Below are 21367 nucleotides of genomic sequence, written 5' to 3'. Positions count from 1 at the left end.
ATAGCTATTTAGAGTATATACTGAAAAATTGAAACTGGATCAGAAATACAAAATATAATGACAAGCAATACAAATAACTAACACCTATTGAGTGTCCAGATGTCTTTCAGGGTGTTCTCTACGTATTAAATCATTTAATCCTTAAACATTGTATGTAGTAGATCTTATAATTTTAAAATGAAGAAACTGACACATAGAAGTGCTAAGTAACTAGACCAAGGTCAAATAACTAGTTAGTGGCCAGTACTTGAACTGGGTAGTCTGGTTCTGGGGATATGCACTCTGAACCACTATTCTATTCTGTCTCTCATTATATTACTGGTCAGGAATTTTAGAAATTAAAGTGTTACGGGCTGAATATTTCTGTTACCTAAAAATTCTTATATTGAAATCCTAACCCACAATGTGATGGCATTAGGAGGTGGGGCTTTTGGAAGGTGATTAGTTCACAAGGGTAGAGCTCCCTTCTACCATGTAAAGACACAGAAAGACGACAGCCTTCTATGAAGCAGGAAATGGACCCTCACAAGATACCAAATCAGCTGGCATCTTAATCTTGGATTCCCCAGCCTCCAGAACTGAGAAATAAATGTTTGCTGTGTAAGCTACCCAGTATATTTTATTTTTGTTATAGCAGCCTGAACAGACTAAGACAGAAGGTAACCATTCTGGCCTTGGTGGTAAGAATATACTCTATCCCTACATTCAACATGAAGCTACATTTTGTGTACTGGTTGAAAGAATTAGGTTAGGGGAGGTGAGGAGGGTTGCGGGCAGAGGTGGAGCATTTTGAGTCCCACAGAAACAAAAATCCGGAAACTCATGATACTCTGAATGACAATAAAACTGTAGGTCAGTCACTACTGGCTCTAGGGCCCAGTGGGTGAAAATGACTGGTGATACCTTCTAATAAAAGAACAAAGGACATTTACTATTTAGAAGCTACTAAAAAGTAGCTGGAATGTAGGCACTGTAAAAGCTGGAAAAAAATATCAAGAGTAAGTAGATAGTGTATGAAATAAACTGCATTTAGTACTGTGCTCTAAGTAAAGGAATCTTGAATGTGTAGGTCTGCTCACAGGTGCTAGGGAACATTGCAATCTGGCAACCCTGGAGTGGGAGAGTCCTAAAGGCTGCCTGAAGCAGTGTTTAGGCTAGAGTAGGAAAGCTTCATGGCTCTTTTTGAAAGACAATGCCTTCAAACTCTGAAGGGTGAAGAAAAAGTAAAAATGAAAGACCACATGGCAATATCCATAGTTAACATAATTGAGAACAGGATGAAATGAGACTCAAGAAATAGTCTGAAATTAATTGTTACTTGGAGAAAACAATTAATTGTAAATCCATACCAGTATGTCACTTTTATGTGGTTGTGAGGTGTCACCATGTACTATATCAGAGAACCCTAGACACTTGTCTTAGTCTGTTCTTGCTGCTATAACAAAAATACGACAGACTGGGGAGCTGCCCAGTAATAAACAACAATTATTTATTTCTCACAGTTCTGGAGGCTGGAAGTCTGAGACCAGGTGCCAGCATGGTCAAGAGAGGGCACTCTTTTGTTGCAGACTTTATCCTTATGTGGTTGAAAGGGCTAGGGGTCTCTGTAGGGTCTCTTTTACAAGATTATTAATCCCATTCATGAGGGTCCATCCTGACAGCCTAAAAATCTCCCAAAGGACCCTCCTCTAATACCATCACAATGGAGTTAGGATTTCCACTTGAATTTGGGGGTGGGGGGGTCACAAACTTTCAGACCATAGCAACACTTTTACAATCATTTTCCGATGTATGTGACTAGGAGAAATAAAAGCAAGGTGTTCTTACTGTAAGAAGTTCACAAAATACTTGAGCAATTTCTGTGTAACCTTGTCCTATATAAAAGTTTAATTTGTTTTGAAAGCAGGTACTGTCTTGGAATTCTCAAGAAAAGGTTAAAACAATCTTGACTTCCTGACAACAGAGGAATCCTAAAAATAGGTTGAGATGCAATTCCAGGAAATCATATTTTCAGCTTTATTCTTCCTGTGATGTGAAACAGCACACCCTTTCCACCTCCCTTTTGTAGGGGATGAACAACGGGTCAGTGCACCGAGTTCTGAGTACACCTCTGCACAAGTTTCCATGTTTTTTACACTAGTGTCTTTGGTTAGAACATTAAATTTTAAATTTAATCAAACATCTGTGGGTGGGAATAGATGGACCTGACACTTCTCACAGAGCTCACTGAGCTCCCTCTATAGGCCAAAGGCCAGACAGGCACTTGGGCCCCAAATATTCATATGCACTCATTTCGTGAGCATCTACTATGTAGAGGACCCAATTCTAAGTATTTGCTAAACCTCAATAAACAAAAAAGTCCTTTCTCTCACACAGCTTACCTATAGTAGAGAAAACAGATTATTAAAAATATACATATGAATGTATAAATTATCAAATGGTGGTATTAAGAAAACAGACAAGGAGGATTGGTTCAAGATGGTGGAGTAGAAGGACGTGCTCTCACTGCCTCCTTCAAGAACACCAGAATCACAACTAACTGCTGAACAATCATTGACAGGAAGACACTGGAATTCACCAAAAAAGATATCCCACACCCAAAGACAAAGGAGAAGCCTTTAAATGAGACGGTAGGAAGGGCACAAACACAATAAAATCAAATCTTATAACTGCTGGATGGGTGACTCACAAACTAGAGAGCACTTATAACACAGATGTCCACCCACTGGAGTGAAAGTTCTAAGCCCCATGTCAGGCTTCCCAATCTGGGGGTCTAGTAACAGGAGGAGGAATTCCTAGAGAATCAGACTTTGAAGGCTAGTGGGATTTGATTGTAGGACTTCAATAGGAATGGTGGAAACAGAGACTCCACTCTTGGAGGGCACACACAAAGTAGTGTGCACATCAGGACCCAGGGGAAGGAGCAGTGAGCCCATAGGAGACTGAACCAGACCAACCTGCTAGTGTTGGAGGGTCTCCTGTGGAAGCAGGGTGTGACTATGTCTCACCGTGAGGACAAGGACATTGGCAGTAGAAGTTCTGGGAAGTACTCCTTGGCATGAGCCCTCCCAGATTCCACCATTAGCCCCACCAATGAGCCTGCATAGCCTCCAGTGTTGGGTCACCTCAGGCCAAACAACCAACAGGAGGAAACCCAGCCCCACCTATCAGCAGACAAGTGGATTAAAGTTTTACTGAGCTCTGCCCACCGAAGCAACAGCCAGCTCTACCCACCACCTCCCATCAGGAAATTTGCACAAGCCTCTTAGATAGCTGCATTCACCAGAAGGCAGAGAGCAGAAGCAAGAAGAACTACAGTCCTGCAGCCTGTGGCACAAAAACCACATTCACAGAAAGATAGACAAGATGAAAAGGCAGAGGGCTATGTACCAGATGAAGGAACAAGATAAAACCCCAGAAAAACAACTAAATGAAGTGGAGATAAGCAACCTCCCAGAAAAAGAATTCACAATGATGATAGTGAAGATGATCCAGGACCTCAGAAAAAGAATGGAGGCAAAGATCGAGAAGATGCAAGAAATGTTTAACAAGATCTAGAAGAATTAAAGAACAAACAAACAGAGATGAACAATACAATAACTGAAATGAAAACTGCACTACAAGGAATCAATAACAGAATAACTTAGGCAGAAGAATGGAAAAGTGACCTGGAAGAAAGAATGGTGGAATTCACTGCTGTGGAACAGACTAAAGAAAAAAGAATGAAAAGAAATAAAGACAGCCTAAGAGACTTCTGGGACAACATTAAACACAACAACATTCGAATTATAGGGGGTCTCAGAAGGAGAAGCGAGAGAGAAAGGACCCAAGAAAATATATGAAGAGATTCTAGTCGAAAAGTTCCCTAACATAGGAAAGGAAATAGCCACCCAAGCCCAGGAAATGCAGAGAGTCCCATACAGGATAAACTGAAGGAGAAACACGCTGAGACACACAGTAAACTGGCAAAAATTAAAGACAAAGAAAAATTATTGAAAGAAGCAAGGGAAAAATGACAAATAACATACAAAGGAACTCCAATAAGGTTAACAGCTGATTTCTCAGCAGAAACTCTACAATCCAGAAGAGTGGCATGATATACTTAAAGCGATGAAAGGGAAGAACTGTACAACCAAGATTACTCTACCAAGCAAGGATCTCATTCAGATTCGATGGAGAAATCAAAAGCTTTACAGACAAGCAAAAGCTAAGAGAATTCAGCACCACCAAACCAGCTCTACAACAAATGCCAATGGAACTTCTCTAAGTGAGAAGAAAAGGACCTACAAAAACAAACCCAAAACAATTTACAAAATGGTAACAGGAACATAAATATCAATAATTACCTTAAATGTGAATGGATTAAATGCTCCAAGCAAAAGACACAGGCTTGCTGAATGGATACAAAAACAAGACCCATAAATATGCTGTCTAAAAGAGACCCACTTCAGACCTAGGGACACATTCGGACTGAAAGTGAGGGGATAGAAAAAGATATTCCATGCAAATGGAAATCAAAAGAAAGCTGGAGTAGCAATACTCATATCAGATAAAATAGACTTTAAAATAAAGAATGTTACAAGAGACAAGGACGGACACTACATAATGAACAAAGGATCAATTCAAGAAGAAGATATAACAATTACAAATATATATGCAACAACATAGGAGCACCTCAATACATAAGGCAACTGCTAACAGCTATAAAAGAGGAAATCGGAAGTAACACAATAATAATGGGGGAACTTAACACCTCACACCAATGGACATATCATCCAAAATGAAAATAAATAAGGAAACAGAAGCTTTAAATGACACAATAGACCAGACAGATTCAATGGATATTTATAGGACATTCCATCCAAAAACAGCAGATTACACTTTCTTCTCAAGTGCACACGGAACACTCTCAAGCATAGATCACAACTTGGTTCACAAGTCAAGCCTCAATAAATTTAAGAAAATTGAAATCATATCAAGTATCTCTTCTGACCACAATGCTATGAGATTAGAAATCAATTACAGGGAAAAAAACGTAAAAAACACAAACACATGGAGGCTAAACAATACGTTACTAAATAACCAAGAGATCACTGAGGAAATCAAAGAGGAAATCAAAAAATACCTAAAGACAAATGATAATGAAAACACGATGATCCAAAACCTATAGGATGCAGCAAAAGCAGTTCTAAGAGGGAAGTTTATAGCTATACAAGCCTACCTCAAGAAACAAGAAAAATCTCAAACAAACAATTTAACCTTACACATAAAGAAACTAGGGAAAGAAGAACAAACAAAACCCAAAGTTAGCAGAAGGAAACAAATCATAAAGATCAGAGCAGAATTAAATGAAATAGAAACAAAGAAAACAATAGCAAAGATCAATAAAACTAAAACCTGGTTCCTTGAGAAGATAAACAAACTTGATAAACCATTAGCCAGCCTCATCAAGAAAAAGAGGGAGAGGACTCAAATCAATAAATTTAGAAATGAAAAAGGAGGTTACAACAGACACTGCAGAAATACAAAGCATCCTAAGAGACTACTACAAGCAACTCTATGCCAATAAAATGGATAACATGGAAGAAATGGACAAATTCTTAGAAAGGTATAACCTTCTAAGACTGAACCAGGAAGAAATAGAAAATATCAACAGATCAATCACAAGTAATGAAATTGAAACTGTGATTAAAAATCTTCCAACAAACAAAAGCCCAGGAGCAGATGGCTTCACAGGCGAATTCTATCAAACATTTAGAGAAGAGCTAACACCAATCCTTCTCAAATTCTTCCAAAAAATTGCAGAGGACGGAACACTCCCAAACTCATTCTATGAGGCCACCATCACCCAGATACCAAAACCAGACAAAGATACTACAAAAAAAGAAAATTAGAGACCAGTATCACTGATGAATATAGATGCAAAAATCCTCAACAAAATACTAGCAAACAGAATTCAAGAGCACATTAAAAGGATCATACACCATGATCAAGTGGGATTTATCCCAGGGATGCAAGAATTCTTCAATATATGCAAATCAATCAAAGTGATACACCATATTAACAAATCAAAGAATAAAAACCATATGATAATCTCAATAGAGGCAGAAAAAGCTTTTTACAAAATTCAACACCCATTTATGATAAAAACCCTGAAGAAAGTAGGCATAGAGGGAACTTTCCTCAACATAATAAAGGCCATATATGATAAACCCACAGCCAACATCGTCCTCAATGGTGAAAAACTGAAAACATTCCCACTAAGATCAGGAACAAGACAAGGCTGCCCACTCTCACCACTCTTATTCAACATAGTTTGGAAGTTTTAACCACAGCAATCAGAGAAGAAAAGGAAATAAAAGGAATCCAAATTGGAAAAGAAGAAGTAAAGCTGTCACTGTTTGCAGATGACATGATACTATACATAGAGAATCCTAAAGATGCTACCAGAAAACTACTAGAGCTAATCAATGAATTTGGTAAAGTAGCAGGATACAAAATTAATGCACAGAAATCTCTGGCAGTCCTGTACACTCATGATGAAAAATCTGAAAGTGAAATCAAGAAAACACTCCCATTTACCACTGCAACAAAAAGAATAAAATATCTAGGAATAAACCTACCTAAGGAGACAAAAGACCTGTATGCAGAAAACTATAAGACACTGATGAAAGAAATTAAAGATGATACAAATAGATGGAGAGATATACCTTGTTCCTGGATTGGAAGAATCAACATTGTGAAAATGACTCTACTACCCAAAGCAATCTACAGATTCAGTGCAATCCCTATCAAACTACCACTGGCATTTTTCACAGAACTAGAACAAAAAATTTCACAATTTGTATGGAATCACAAAAGACCCCGAATAGCCAAAGCAATCTTGAGAACGAAAAACGGAGCTGGAGGAATCAGGCTCCCTGACTTCAGACTATACTACAAAGCTACCGTAATCAAGACAGTATGGTACTGGCACAAAAACAGAAAGATAGATCAATGGAACAGGATAGAAAGCCCAGAGATAAACCCACGCACATATGGTCAACTTATCTTTGATAAAGGAGGCAGGAATATACAGTGGAGAAAGGACAGCCTCTTCAATAAGTGGTGCTGGGAAAACTGGACAGGTACATGTAAAAGTATGAGATTAGATCACTCCCTAACACCATACACAAAAATAAACTCAAAATGGATTAAAGACCTAAATGTAAGGCCAGATACTATCAAACTCTTAGAGGAAAACATAGGCAAAACACTCTATGACATAAATCACAGCAAGATCCTTTTAGACCCACCTCCTAGAGAAATGGAAATAAAAACAAAAATAAACAAATGGGACCTAATGAAACTTAAAATCTTTTGCACAGTAAAGGAAACCATAAAGAAGACCAAAAGACAACCCTCAGAATGGGAGAAAATATTTGCAAATGAAGCAACTGACAAGGATTAATCTCCAAAATTTATAAGCAGCTCAATAACAAAAAAACAAATAACCCAATCCAAAAATGGGCTGAAGACCTAAATAGACATTTCTCCAAAGAAGATATACAGACTGCCAACAAACACATGAAAGAATGCTCAACATCATTAATCATTAGAGAAATGCAAATTAAAACTGCCATGAGGTATCATCTCACACCAGTCAGAATGGCCATAATAAAAAATCTAGAAACACTAAATGCTGGAGAGGGTGTGGAGAAAAGGGAACACTCTTGCACTGCTGGTGGGAATGTGAATTGTACAGCCACTATGGAGAACAGTATGGAGGTTCCTTAAAAAACTACAAATAGAACTACCATATAACCCAGCAATCCCACTACTGGGAATATACTCTGAGAAAACCATAATTCAAAAAGAGTCACGTACCAAAATGTTCATTGCAGCTCTATTTACAATAGCCAGGAGATGGAAACAACCTAAGTGTCCACTGACAGATGAATGGATAAAGAAGATGTAGCACATATATACAATGGAATATTACTCCACCATAAAAAGAAACGAAATTGAGTTATTTGTAGTGAGGTGGATGGACCTAGAGTCTGTCATACAGAGTGAAGTCAGAAAGAGAAACACAAATACCGTATGCTAACACATATATATGGAATTTAAGGGAAAAAATGTCATGAAAAACCTAGGGGTAAAACAGGAATAAAGACACAGACCTACTTGAGAATGGACTTGAGGATATGGGGAGGGGGAAGGGTAAGCTGTGACAAAGCAAGAGAGAGGCATGGACATATATACACTACCAAACGTAAGGTAGATAGCTAGTGGGAAGCAGCTGTATAACACAGGGAGATCAGCTTGGTGCTTTGTGACTGACTGGAGGGGAGGGATAGGGAGGGTGGGAGACACAGAGGGAAGAGATATGGGAACAGATGTATATGTATAACTGATTCACTTTGTTATAAAGCAGAAACTAATACACCATTGTGAAGCAATTATACTCCAATAAAGTTGTAAAAAAAATTAAAATCTAGTCATTTAAAAATTTTAGAATATGCCAGTAAAATTCTTGAGTAATTATTTATTATTGTTAACATTTATAGGCAACTTTTTTTATATTTTAGGTATTTGTAATTGTGTTTATACATTTAGAGTATTTTCCCTTCTGGGTATAAAGGAATAGCAGGAAAGTCAAGTACCATACTAGAGTTCAGGCTGTAAGAAAGCATTAACGAAGTACCTGTTTTCAGGACTGGACAACAGATAAGTTTGAGATCCCTCTGGGTAAGGACAAAGGTGAGTTCCAAGGTTACCTTGATTCTCTATTTGTGTAAAATGTCCTGACCTTGCTGTATCAAACTGAAATCCAAAAGTGGAGCACAGTGATCCCACTGAGCTGAGGAGGCAGAGATTAGAATTTAGGGCAGCTTAAACAGTGGAATTTTCAGAGTAGGCTACCAGAGGGGAAAAATCTGTGTGCAGGCAGGAAATATACTCAGGGGGCATAGCTTCCCCATAGGTCCCACACAGAAGTCTGGGCTGTGTGTGCACAGAGAAAAGACATATGAGGCTTGCTAATGGGTAAGGTTTTTTTTTTTAAATAATATCTGCTTTATTGAAATAATTCACATATTATGTAATTCATCCATTTAAAGTGTTAGTATATTCACAGATACATGCAACCCTCACCAATGTCAGTTTAAAAAATTTTTCATCACCTCCAAAAGAAATGCTATAGCCTTTAGTTATCACCACACGGATCCCCCATTCCCCCAAACCTAGGCAACCACTAATCTACTTTGTCTCCATAGATTTGCCGATTCTGAATATGTCACATGAACAGAATCATGTGATGTGTGGTCTTTCATGACTTGCTTCTTTCACTTAGCATAATGGTCTCAAGGTTAATCCATGTTAAGCATGTATCCATATTTCAGTCCCAGTATTCTGTAAGGATATACCACATTTTGTTTACCCATTCAGATTGATGGACAGTTGAGGATTTTCTACCATTTGGCTAATATGAATAGTGCTGCTATAAACATTTAAATTTTCATGTGGACATATGGCTTCATTTCTCTTGGGTAGAAATCTAGGAGTAGAATTGCTGGGCCATATGGTAAGTTTAACCATTTGAGGAACTTACAGATGATTTTTCAAAGTGACTGCACCATTTCACATCCCCACAAGCAGTTTATGAGGGTTCAAATTTCTCTACATCCCCAAGAACATTATTATCTGACTGAGAGTATAGTCATTCTAGTGGGTATGAAGTGGTGCCTCATTGCCGTTTTGGTTTATATTTTCCTGATGACTTGAGGTCAAGCATCTTTCGTGTGCTTATTAGCCATTTGTATACCTCCCTTGGAGAAATGTCTATTCAGATCCTTTACCAGTTTTAATTGGATTGTTGTTGTTGAATTGTAAGAGTTCTTTATGTATTTTGGATACAAAGACTTTTTTCTTCCTTTTGGCTGCACTGCACAGCTTGTGGGATCTTAGCTCCCCAGCCAGGGATTGAACCCAGGCCCTCAGCAGTGAAAGTGCCAAGTCCTAACCACTGGACCACCAGGGAATTCCCTGGATACAAGACCCTTATCAGAAATGATTTGCGAATATATTTTTTCCTACTCTGTGGGTTGTCTTTTCACTTTCTTGATAAAAAAAAAAATTTTGCACTTCAAAAGGATACTAATTTTATCTGTGTTTTCTTTTGTTGTTCATCCTTCTAGTGTCATATATAAGAATCCATTGCCAAATTTAAGATCCTGAAAATTATCCCCATACCTTTTTCTAGGACATTAATAGGAAAATAGAAAGTATAGAGTGTCAGCTGAGCTGAGCACTCAGCGGAGGGAGCAGGCATCAACCCCAAATCTCCTTGGCTTGTCTCTCTTGTCCTGGGGCTTCTGCCTACAAGCCGAAGCAAGGGCAATTAGTCATGCCAGGCCCAAGGTGGAGTCTACATCCCACAAGTGGGGCTGGGAGGAAAAAGGGCACCAACTTTTAGGCCACACTCACCTGAAACTTAGCCCAAGCAACAGGTAGGTAAATGTATGAGGAGAAATGCTGGCATCCTGCCCCTCTCAAGAAAATAGCCTTCTAACTGGGAGATGGGGTGAAAGGGATCCCTGAGTACTTAGTTATACTTGTCTTGCTGAGCTGGAGCTAGGAGTGAGTGAGTAGGTCTTGGCTCAGATTCCACAGACTGTCACTTTTCTTACCAAGTTTAGTCGATTTTCTTAAGCTTTTCATTTGCTACATGCCCTTAGAATCGTTTCCATAGATTTTCACCAGTTTCTTTGGGGAGCAAGTCCATGGAGCTCCTCATACTATCATGCCAAAAGGAGAACTATAGGGCTTCTCCTTGGGGTAATGAAAATATTCTAAAATTAGATAGGGTGCTGGCTGTCCAACTCTGAATATACCAAAACCCACTCAATTTTATACGATAAATAGGTAAACATTATGGAATTTAAATTATATCTCAGTAATTTTACTTTAAGAAAATTATATATATAGTTTTATATAAAAATTATGTAATTATATATAAAATTATACATATAATTATATATATGGCTTACCAAAAAGTGGCTAGTAAGGTGTTGAGAAAGGAAAAGAGACTAGAGGTCAAGCAGTGCTAGAAGACTTTGGAGGCCCCACCTTGATAGTGGGAAAACCTCATTATCACCTTTTTAAACACCAAAGCACCCAGCTAAGACACTAGAAAGACTACACCTTGGAAGTAGAGACCTCACTGTAGAGTAAGGCCTACTCCAGACTCACCTGTACAGAGCCTAAAATCTACATCCTTACAAGAGTAATAACGTTTTAGAAGGGTTAAGCCTGTCCAAGTTACAGGGGCTTGGGAAACGCTTTGTGCTCTCCACACATCCACCCTAAGAAAAGAGAATATTAAGCTCACACGAGTTTAAGATGATTGGGCCAGTAACAGAAGTGCCAACTGAAACAAAATTCAAATCTTTACAGGAATATAATGGAATACAGAGTTATTATAACATATCTTCAATAAAGTACAGTGTATAGTGAAAAAATTTCTACACTTGAAGCAAATATCACTGATAATCCAGATTTTAAAAGAAAATCAATAGAAACCAACTCTGAGATGGCCCAAACATAGTATTTAGTAGACAAAGACTACAAACAAAGCAGCTTTTATTAATATGGAGAAAGATTTAAAAGATAATGTTTAAAGCATTTAAAGCAAATACGGTCTTGAGTAAACAGAAACTCAGCAGCAAAACAGAAACTAAGAAAATCAAATAGAAATTCAAAAACTGAAGAATGCTACATTCATTGAATGAGATTGGAGATACAAGAGTAATGAACTTGAGACTAATGAACAGTAATTATCCAAACTGACGAGCAGAGAGAACAAAGGTTAAAGAAGCCGAGTAGAACCTCAGGGATGTGAGATAATATCAAATAGTCTAATACACCACTGGCAGCATGTGTAATTATTATCCTGAAGAGGATGAGAATGAAGCAGAAAAGTCCTTCAAAAATAATGTCTGAACCTTTCACAAATTTGATGAAAAACACTGACTTACAGAAACAAGAAGCTCTACGAACCCTTATCAATATAGATAGGGAAAAAACCACACCATGCACATCAGATAATAACTACTGAAAACCGAAGGTAAAGTGCTAATCTTGAAAGCAACTGGAGAAAAAAAAAAAGACATACCACATACAGAACAGCAATAATAACAATGACCACTAACTACTTGTCAGAAGTTAATAGGAAAACATGTTTAAAGGGCTAAATAAAATATAAGGCAAAAAGAATAGCTTTGAAAGAAAGGTTTATAAAACAAAGAAATACAAAGTATGACAAAGTACAAAGGATGGGATGGATAAATGGTATTATGCTGTGTAAGCTTTTAAAATATGTGAAATGGGAATGAAATATGAAGTGGAAAGTAGGAAATAAAAACTATCAGATGTGAAATGAGAAGTGTGAAATAGAAAGTGCCAGATATAAAACCAATAAACTTTGATTAAAGATGAGTATTGTTAGTCCTAGAGCAACCACTGAAAAATAAAAAAGAAGCTGCAAAAAATTAATAAAACATTCAGCAAGAACAAAGGAACAAAATACAGAAGAGAAAAATGGAAAACATTCAAGTACATAAAACAACAAGATGATAGATTCAATTATATCAATAATAACATTAAACATAAATGAACTAAACACTCCAATCAAAAGGTGGAGATAAGTCTTAAAAAAAATGATGCAATTATACTCCTTTTTCAAGAGAGTCACTTTACAAAGACAAAAATAGCTTCAAAGTAAAAACATGGGAAAAGATATACCATGTAAAAGTATAACAAAGCTGTCATGGCTATATTAATAGTAAACAAAAGAGACCAAGACAAAGTATTACATAAAGGACACACCAATAAAAGGGGATATGTATCAGAAAGATAACAGTTATAAGTCTGTATGTATATAATAACAGAGCTTCAAAATTCAAGACTCTACAACAGTAGAGGAATATAAGAAAAAATGGAAAAAATCCTCAAGAACTGGAAATTTTAACATCCCTGTTTTCCTGCCCTTTCCAACTTCTAGAGGCTGCCCACATTTCTTGGCTCATGGTCCCTTTCCATCTTCAAAGCCAGCAATCACATTACTCCAATCTCTGCTTTTATCCTCACAGCTTTCTCTCTTATTTTCTGCCTTATTCTTCCACATTTAAGGGACCTTTATGATTATATTGGGACTACAAGGATAATCCAGGAAAAGTTGCTTATTTTATAGCAATCCAATCAGCAACTTAATTCCCCCTTGCTATGTAGCATAACATTCACAAGTTCCAGGCATTAGGATGTGGGCATTTGGGGGGGGGGGAGAGTTGGGGGGATGGGCGTCAGAGAGGTCTGTGGGGGATTATTCTGCCTATCACAATTAGTTTCATAAAATTTCCTATTTCTTAACTTTCCAGACCCACCTAAAAAGAAATTCATGAAAACCAAGGTAATACATTTCCCCCAAATAGAATTTATTAGATTATCTAATATTAACTAGTGTCAAAATATGCTCCTGAAAACTTCAAACCCATATAATCCAATTTAAGTATCACTTTTTATTCAAATTGTCAGACTTTCTTCTATAGAGACCTGCTTATTACAGAATATATAGGAAACAGCATTATTAGAAACTCTTAATGAAGTTTAACACAGGCTATGAATATTAACACAGTCTATCTTTATAGACCCTATTCTGAGAAAGTATTTTAAAATTTGGAAGAGAAATATGTACATTTTGGGCACAATCTGTACTACTCACAACAGATATTTTACCATAAGTAGACTCATTTTCTCATTCTTATTTTCTTTTATCTTTTATTTTTCCCCCATTCTCTCATTTTCTCTTTTATCAACCTCTGCCTCTTTCTCTATGAATGATACAAAAAATATACCACCATTGGCAGTGCTCTAGAAAATAATTGCAGTTTTAATAGGCAGACCTGTTTTCACCAATTAGTTGCCTTCAGTGTTGGAAAATAGCTGAGCAAGAAATTGCTATAAAGTGATTTCTTTTTAACTGAACCTAGACATCTTTTTTTCCCAATAGTACTAAGAATACTTAGTTGACAGTTTACTAGTTATGACTATGCTTGTAACAGTGGCGACTATGGAGTTCTTCATTCCATCAAACAGAGACAGAAATATGTAGCTGTTTGTCCAAGGTTATTGAGGAAAGCTCAGATGAACCTTGTTCCTGGATTCCTTTATTTTCTTTTTCTTTCTTTCTTTGTCTTTCCAGGCAGAATATAAAATTGTTTTCTAGTCTGAATAAGCATTTCTCTTAAATATCTATGATTCTCTTTAGCAATGTGTGTTTCTTTATGGAAGTGTTCTTGGGAAATTGATGATTTGCCAGTTTATCATATAAAACTTCTTAAACTACTGCAATCTTGGTAGATGGAGCCATGGTAGAAGACAATTTTCTCTAATTTTAGTTCAAAGTTTCCTTTTAAAATAAATGAAGCCATGTTGCTTAATAAACCATTTGTGTTTGTGAGATTTTTCTAACTTCTGCCCTCTGTTGAAAATATTTATATAATAGCCTCTTTTGTTTTAAATACAAAGGAATCATTCACGGATTTGCATAAAAATTCAAGTAAAATTCTAAATGAATTAGCTTGTTCATCAAAACAGTGATGTGTTCAAATTGTACCTGGATTTCAATGAGCAAAATCAAATTATAGACTTCTATCATAGTCCTTCATTTTTTTTTTTTTTTTTTTTTTTTTTCTTTTTGCGGTATGCGGGCCTCTCACTGTTGCGGCCTCTCCCGCCGCGGAGCACAGGCTCCGGACGCGCAGGCCCAGAGGCCATGGCTCACGGGCCCAGCCGCTCCGCGGCATATGGGATCCTCCCAGACCGGGGCACGAACCCGTATCTCCTGCATCGGCAGGCGGACTCCCAACCACTGCGCCACCAGGGAGGCCCCAGTCCTTCATTTTAAACAGAGGATTGACAAACTCACTAGATATTTAAATTCCTCCATTAAACTGATTGTTTCTCAGGATTTACCATGTTGAGTTTCTGTGCTAGCTGTTGGGAATACCTAGATGAACAAATTTTAGCTAGACTAAGAGCACTGTGGGAGAGCACAGCTCAGAGAAGGAAGACACAGTGCAGCCTGGAAATTCAGATCTCTTCTGCACTCCAGGGTGGTAATCAACCCTTGATCTCTCCTGGGTGGATGGCTTCCACAATCCCCACAGATATCAAAATCCAAGGATACTCAAGCCCCTTATATAAAATGGTGCAGTATTTGCATATAAGCTACACACATTCTCTGGTATACTTCAAATCATCTCTAGGTTACTTATATCTAATGCAATGTAAATGTTATGTAAATAGTTGTAAACACAATATAATGCTATGTAAATAGCTGTAAATACAACATAAATGCTACGTAAATAGTTGCCATGGTCAGCAAATTCAAGTTTTGTTTTCTGGAATTTTCTAGAATTTTAAAAATATTTTCAATTCGAGATTGGTTGAATCCAAGGATGTGGAATCTGCAGCTATTGAGAGCCAACTGTATATCCATGTACCTAATCAAAATTCTCCCTAACACATCTTCCCCCAAACTATGTGTCTCCTCCAGTTTATTCTATCCCAGAAAATGGCATTAATACTCACTCACTTGCTTAGGCCAGAAACCTAGGGAATCACCTCTGACTCCTACTCCCTCCCAACATCTAGTCAATTATCACCCCCGTAATTCTGTCTTCTAGGTAGAGTCTCTTCATCCCATTGCCAGTATCGCAGGCTGAGCCACTGTCATCCCTTGCTTGGACTTCAAAGCAGCCTTCAGACTGGTCTCTCTGCATCTACTTTTACCGCCTCTGCTTCTGCTTCCGTCCTCCACACACTCACCACTCAACACATTTGTTGTTTTCATTATCTGCTTTCCTAGCTGGATTAGAAGATCCATGAGGTAGTTATGTACACCGTTATAATACCAACTATTTGTATGACAGCTGGTGTAAAGTGGTGTCAATTAAATATATGTTAAATGAATAAGTGAAAGCCTTCTTCTAGTAAAAGATAAAAGCAATCACACAAAATACCAAAGGGGGTCTCTTTCAAAGAAAAGAGTGTGAACAAAGACCTTTGGAGGCCCAGCAGCACAATGTGCTCAGTGAACCACAAGCAGTTCAGCTGTACTAAATTTTAATATGCCAAGAGTACCCTACAGAGGTAGGTAGCATGAAGTCACAAACTTTAAGCACAGGCATTTAACTGAAGGGTTATAAGTAGGGAAGCAATAACATGGTCCTGTTCACATTTCAGAAAAATAGTGACAGCAACAGAGAGAACACTGGTCTAAAATACATTAGTTAGGATGCTTTTAATTGCAAATAAATGCAGCTTGAATAGGCTTAAGTAAAAAGGGAGACTTATTAGGATATTGGAATTTCTCATGGGAGTCCAGAAAAGCAAAGTGATTGGGTTATGAGAGTACCCTGCAATCTAGACTGTCCTCCATTCCTGCTCTGCACATCAACTTTAAGGTTATCACTTTATGCTACTAATATCCATTTCACCAGGTCATTTATCAGGGGAAGATGCTGATAATGCATTTTAACAACATAAAGAGAATCTGAATGAAAACACTCTGGCAAATGAAATCGATTTGAAGGTCATTTCTACTGGACTACTATAATAGGAGAGTTTTAAGCAGCCCGTTGCAGCATAAAAATGTTAAAAATACTCCTTTAGTAATGGGTGTAAGATCTAAGAGTTACTACAAGAAGAGAATGTGATAGCCAAAATCTAAAGATGGGCTTTATCTCACAATTTTGCCTAGAACTAGCCCTGTTTAGGGAAAAACTTACATTTCTTCTGAAGCCAATGGCAAGATAAAGAGGTAGGAGATTACTTCTAATCAGCTTTTTAACTGGTTTACAATATTATATCAATTTCATGTGTACAACAACTTATTTCGACTTCTGTATATGCTATTTGATTCTTTATGGGCAAAAAATTCCTGTGAAATTCTACTGCTTACTTAATAAATAATTCTTCTAAAATAACTATTTCCATTATAAATTTCTGAGTTGCTGTCACGACTGCTGTAACTGTGGCAGAAGATTTCACTTGGTCTTTTATATCTTTTTCCCCCCCATTGGACTTACTAGAGTAGTCATGGCAAGATGAGATGTCTCAATTAAGCCAATTATTTCTTTCCAACATAATGACAGTGAGCTATCAACTTGTAAAAGAATTAAAGGAGAGTTATATAAATAAGACTGAGAGAAGGTTCATGTATTTAGCTATTAGCACATGAGTGCTGATTTTCAGTTGGAAAAAGGTAAACTCAGCCAAGAGAATGCATTTGGCAGCTTGTGTAGAGATTTCTCAGGAGGACCTAAATGAGATGTTGCAACTCTTGCTACATGTAGTTTATCATTAAACAAAAGTGGTAGATGTTATTGCAAAATCAGAGATAAAGTTATAATTGTTTTTTAAATGAAAGAACAGGCTCATCTTAAACTGTAACAAAATTAATGGGAAACAATCCAGTATATCTTTGAATGAACTAATCATCAGAAGATGAAATACTGTTAAATACAAAACTCTATAAAAATGGATATGTGTATTATCTTTAAAATGGAAACTATAATGTGTTAATAATGTTTCTGAGTTCTGGGCTTCTTAGTTATTTTTAAGTGTTTTGGCACTTAAGATAACACTTGATTATTAGTTCCACTTGATTATTTGGCACTTCCAAATAATCTATACTAAGATTAAAACACACTTTTAAATTAACTTGCAAAGTAAACTAAGAGTTTAGCCAAAGGAAAAGTTTAGAAGACTTGTAGTAGGAAGGAAGTTCATCTTTTTTTTTTTTTTTTTCTGGTATGGGGGCCTCTCACTGTTTTGGCCTCTCCTGTTGCGGAGTACAGGCTCCGGACGCGCAGGCTCAGTGGCCATGGCTTTGCGGCATGTGGGATCTTCCCGGACCGGGGCACGAACCCGTATCCCCTGCATCGGCAGGCGGACTCTCAACCACTGCGCCACAAGGGAGGCCCAAAAGTTCATCTTTTTTTTGGGTTGGAATTTCAGCTTTATTCTTTAACCACCTGTATGCCTTTGGGTACTAGTCTTTTCCTCCCTTTACCTCAGTTTTCTTTTTTTTTTTTTATTAGTTTCTGCTTTATAACAAAGTGAACCAGTCATACATATACATCTGTTCCCACATCCCTTCCCTCATGCATCTCCCTCCCTCCCACCCTCCCCACCAAAAGTTCATCTTTGAACAGCATATAGTTGGTCCTTGAACAGTAAGGCTATCTTCCCATATTGCCCCTAGCAATATTTAGAGTATATTTTAGTCTCCACTAGCATGTGAATTTCCATTGGCTTTATAGAGATATCTGCTTTAATCTTGCTTAGTTATCCTTTTCCAACTACCTGGACTGTATTTTCTGAACACTCAACAATTTTCAATATAGGTGGAGAATCTTACTAAAAATGTAACTGCTTATGCAATTTGAGATTTTGATGGAATCTGACTATGCAGTTAATCCTTAGCTACTAAATTGATATCAGAATTCTTTACCACTTATCTGTGATGGCCCTAAACTCATAATACAAGCTGGCTTCAAGACTTTCCACTGAGTTCTAGGCCTCATTAGTTTCAATAACCTTCTCAGATATTATAAATTTGGAGAGCCAGTGAAAAGTGGGGGCAATAACTAGAATAAGAGCAATAGTTAACATTAATGCATGCTACCATGTGTTTGTTATTATGGTAAACCTTGCACAGTATCTTAATTAAGTTCACAACACTCTTGTAACAAAAGTATTAGAAGTTATCATCATTTTGCATAGGAGAGAGATGAGGCTTAGAGAGATGATTTTCCAAGGTTATATAGCCGATAAGAGCTGAGTAGGGATTTGATTCCAGAGCTAGTGTACCCAACCCTTATCTGACCCTGTTTCCTGAAAAGATGACTACTGCAAGAACGAGATGCTGACCTGTTTCCAATGATGGAATGAATGACAACTACCTGTGCCTTTCTGGGCAAGCCATAGAATCTCTGGGGTTTAGTTCCTCCTTCTGTAAAATGAAGATGGTGGATTCTGCATTCTACAAGGCCAACTGTGTAGTCTCAAGTTATATTATCCTAAAATATACTAGTTGTATAGTACTAGTAAAAAGAACTTTAAATTAGCTATGGGGAGTCCAAGATTTGCCACTAACTTTTGTGATTTCAAGGGTTATTTTTAATATGTATGTCAGTGCTTTAGAAATATATATGTGTAATATAGCACATAAATATAAAGTACTATCCCAATCATCTTCAATAAAATATATAGCATTAAAATTATGGATTTGAGCAATTGGGATAAATTGGGTTCTCACTTTTTTTGCCCTTATTAAACATCTAGTCTGTGATATTTTAAGATAATCTTTATTTGTAGTAGGTTTAAACAAAGAGACACCTCCAAGTTTCCATTTATACACATGAGAAGGGTAGGGAATGTCCAAAGACAACACAGAAAGAGGGAGGGAAAATGTGCCCATAAATACGTTAGATAAGCTTTAGCAAAAAGCAGAAGTGGGGGGGGAAAATCTATATATACCCTGACTCTTTTGCAGTTTGACAAAGTTAATGATTAAAATCTCCTAGATTTTCCACTACTTTTTCCCCAGGTTGTCTATTTGCCTTGATTGATGATATTTTATCTCTTGTGGCCCAAGGATGACTGCCCTTCCTTCCATGTAGAGATTAATAATTGATTAGCTCACAGTCAGGAATCTTATTAGTAAAAGGGAATTGGTTACTTTTGGATGCTATTTTTTTTAACTGGGTAACATACAGGAGACGGGGGTGCTACAGGACTTGCTGGCAGAAAAATGAAGAGGATCCTGGTTTTCCTGCTTGCTGTAGCATTTGTGCATGCTCTAGAGAGAGGTAAGGAATCAAAGGGGGATTAATCTGAGCTCAAATGCCACATAGAGTGTTCAATTAGAATAGCCAAGAAGTCATGATAAGAATCTCATGAAAGAAAGAAAAACTATATAATTTGTCACTTATCTTTCCCTGTTTTCTTGATAACCAAGATCTAAAAAAATGGTTCAAAATTAGAATATTTTTATTTGTTAAAGGAGAACGCAAATGGAGGCTGTGATCCATCACTGAGCTTTGTTTTTCAGACTTCATTCATTGCCATTATTCATTGCCATTGAGAGTACAATATACCATATCAATGATGAAGTCAACAGATTTCTTTGATCTTCTTCAAGGAATCCTCTATATGTAATATTTGAAAATGCATTATAGTTTCTAAAATATCTCACACAAAAGAATTCATTAGCTAAGAAATATGACTATCAAGGTCTCTGAGCTATATTTTTCATTAAGTTCATTCATCAAATGGTGTCTTCGTCTTTGAGCAGTATACAACTTTATAAGTTCCCAAGCTGAGAAATTCATAATCAGTTCCAATTTACTTTCTGGCTGATTCTTTAATGCTTATAAAAGGAATCTGCATTCATCCGGCTTCAAAAATTAAAATTTTCATGTAGTGCTGCCAGTTAACTGCTTTACCCAAGTCATACATTAATACTCATATTAATAATATTTAACCAGTAGAATAAAATGCGTGTATCCCAGGAATCAACAGTTATTAACGATGACAAGAATAACCTTACTCCTGACCTTATTTTTTTTACATTCATTTTTTAAAAAATACCTCATTTTTGTCATTCAAATTATTTTAAATTTTGTCTTATTCATGTCCCTTACAAGACGTCTGAATAGCCCAGGTCCCAAGGAACCCTGAAAGCTTACTCCTTCACCCATGGTTTCCCTGTGGCAGATCTGAACCTGAAAAGTCCTCCTGAAGTAGGTTCAGATCTGGATTTTCAAAACACAGAAAGTCCAGTAATGGTTATGTCCTGGGATTATATGTGGATGCCATAATGTGCCATTTTGAACTACTGACTCAGTAAATGTACACTGGCTTCACTTCAAAGAATTACAGTGCTTTGGAGAATAACAGTATTCTGCAACCTCTATTTCAACATCCTTTAGCATTCTCTCAGCCTCTGATGAAACAGATGCTAAAGACTTCAAGTAAGCTCCCTTGAAGTTCTGAACTTCACAATGAACTAGATTACCTATGTGCCATAGGTCAGATCATGACTCCTGAGACATAAAGTACAATTACCTACATAATAAATGTCCAATACTTGGGGACAGTAGTCCTGACCCATAAGTCCTCTGTTCTGTAATACCTGAGCATAACCCAAATACCAAGTCAGTGTTTTACCTGGAAGCTAGGTGTGCTCACTCCTGGCAGGAAGTGTACAGATTGAAAGAGTTGAGAGGAACTTTGGATGCTGGAGGATTGGTTTGGGTTG

At 37.2% G+C, this 21367-nt stretch overlaps 1 protein-coding gene across 1 annotated transcript in view; it reads left to right on the top strand.

Annotated features, from left to right (window-relative positions):
* The first annotated feature begins 19714 nt into the window (after nt 1-19714).
* GC (GC vitamin D binding protein) overlaps nt 19715-21367 on the top strand; it is a 36756-nt gene continuing 35103 nt past the window's right edge. Inside the window, exon 1 of the mRNA XM_081234709.1 lies at nt 19715-19916. Within this exon, the coding sequence (XP_081090835.1) occupies nt 19859-19916 (58 nt within the window). The 5' untranslated portion in view covers nt 19715-19858. The remainder of the gene's footprint in view (nt 19917-21367) is intronic.

Source organism: Mesoplodon bidens (assembly GCF_964165515.1).
Source record: "Mesoplodon bidens genome assembly, chromosome: 1".
Classification (NCBI taxonomy): domain Eukaryota; kingdom Metazoa; phylum Chordata; class Mammalia; order Artiodactyla; family Ziphiidae; genus Mesoplodon; species Mesoplodon bidens.
Note: the sequence above shows the minus strand (reverse complement) of the source record. Positions and strands in the feature narration are given on the sequence as shown.